General features: G+C 42.1%; 1 protein-coding gene across 1 annotated transcript; it reads left to right on the forward strand.

The window, feature by feature from the left end:
* Positions 1-170: 170 nt before the first annotated feature.
* Positions 171-1,990, forward strand: LOC104956105 (palmitoyltransferase ZDHHC2-like). Its single transcript, XM_010783548.1, has 4 exons — positions 171-334; positions 777-869; positions 1,030-1,142; positions 1,604-1,990. Exons 1-4 carry the CDS (start codon positions 171-173, stop codon positions 1,645-1,647), a joined length of 414 nt encoding a protein of 137 aa, XP_010781850.1. The 3' UTR covers positions 1,648-1,990.
* Positions 1,991-2,040: the final 50 nt, after the last annotated feature.

Below are 2,040 nucleotides of genomic sequence, written 5' to 3' on the forward strand. Positions count from 1 at the left end.
ATACACACACACACACATACATACATACATACATACATACATACATACATACATACATACATACATACATATACACATTCAAATTGAATGTCTTACTGTTATTTAACCAAATCAAAAACACAATTACTACTTTGTGTTACTTTACTTTTGAGCAGTGTTGTACTTCTAAAATGTGCTTGTTCTTGTGTTTCTGTCCTCTTTCCTCAGAGGCGTTCAGAGCCCCGGTGTTCCGGGCCGGCTCCGATAAGAACGGCTTCTCTCTGGGTTTCCGGAAGAATATTGCTCAGGTGTTTGGAGACCAGAAGAAGTTCTGGCTGCTGCCCGTCTGCACCAGGTAGAGGGGACACATTATGAAACAATCACATAGTGCTTTTTAGGGATCGGATGATGTGTTTTTTGATCAAGGACCACGGCACTCGGAGTAAGAGGAACGTGGGGAATTCTCCGATATTGGGATAATCGTGATAAGCCTCATTTAAGATATCATTATGTAAGAACACATGTAATATACGCAATGTTTCTATCTTTTATGAGCAGAAAAACTCTTGACTTCTGACTACCTCATAAGTATGTTTATTCAAAAGAGATGTTTATTTAGAATACATTTCTTATCTGATGCAATTAAAATGTTAGATTCTTTCCACAATGCTAAGTGAAGTGACTTCAGCATGTTTTAGTTCCACATTATCAGGATAATATTTTGAATAATGTCTTGTTACTTTTGCGGCAGTTTTGTATCTGCTGACTGTTTACTCTCTGAACCCCCCCCCCCTCAGTCAGGGAGACGGCCTGACGTTCCCCACCCGGCTGGTGAGCGCTGACGTGGAGCAGCAGGCCACCGTCACCCTGCAGCAGGAGCCCAGCAACAGGTGAGATATTAGAAATAGAATTCACCACGAGGCACTGAAAAGTAGTTATAGTAATAATAATATAACGTGCAATTACGTAACTACCACTACGGTTTTTGCAGAACTTTTGGTTGTGGATGCACGCTTCATTCCATGTTTTTATTTATGTATGTGTTTGCAGTGCTGCTGAAGTCCCTGAGAGTCCTGTGAGCGAGTCTCAGAACTGCCTCCTGAGCAGCGAGCAGAACGCCAACCACGTCGCAGAGCATCAGGAGAACAACACACACACACCAGGTGAGCTCCACTGGGAGGATAACCTTTAATAACTCCGACTGTCAGGGTACATGTGTTATCTTTCAACCGATTGTCCCATGTCTTTTGTCTAAATGACTAATGAGATCCAGTATGGAGCTTTGCAGACGCTTAACAAAATGCAACATAATCCTTCAGGCGCTGCAGTGAATGTCCATTTTACGTTTTGTTTTTGCCGCTACCGAGATTGTTATTATAAGTGTCTTACAACGTCATGGCTACGGAGTAATGAAATGTTTTTATGTACCTTTAGCCTGATCCGCCCTTTCTTTTATTGGGTCATGTGACTTGTTGCCGGAAGACACAAGTGGAAATGTGACTACAAGTTTGTTGTTTTGAAGTTAAGAAAGTGTCTCAAAATGGTTGTCCCCATTAGACAGAAAAACATTGGAAAATATGATTTGGGTTTTTCTTTTTAACATGTGTTCTGTTTGTCTCCTCAGCTGAAAGTGAAACCATCACAATCTCCATCGAGAGCGAGTCCTAACGAGGTGAGAAACACTTCTTCAGGCTGTAGATTCGGTACAAATCGGACTTTCTTCCCTCATCCTGTTTCCACGGGAGAACGTCCTCACTCATCCTAATTCAATGTCTTAAGCAACGCAACAGTTCAGATTTTTTTAACATGGCAACGGTCTCCCAGAGCAACCGCATCCACACACCATACAGTAACCATGGAGATGCATCATTTTCACCCAACTGTGAAGCATCTATTCTACGGCATTGGCATTTTTTCGCATGCTAATCTCACACCTACCTACCCCTGGAGGACACGATTGCTCCCTCTCACACACACACACACACACACACACACACATTCAGCTATATACATATACCCTTGTGTTATTTACTCATTTTGTGTTGAGCAGTAATTGATGAG

This window comes from Notothenia coriiceps, unplaced genomic scaffold (genome assembly GCF_000735185.1).
Source record: "Notothenia coriiceps isolate Sejong01 unplaced genomic scaffold, NC01 NC01_scaffold00025381, whole genome shotgun sequence".
Lineage (NCBI taxonomy): Eukaryota > Metazoa > Chordata > Actinopteri > Perciformes > Nototheniidae > Notothenia > Notothenia coriiceps.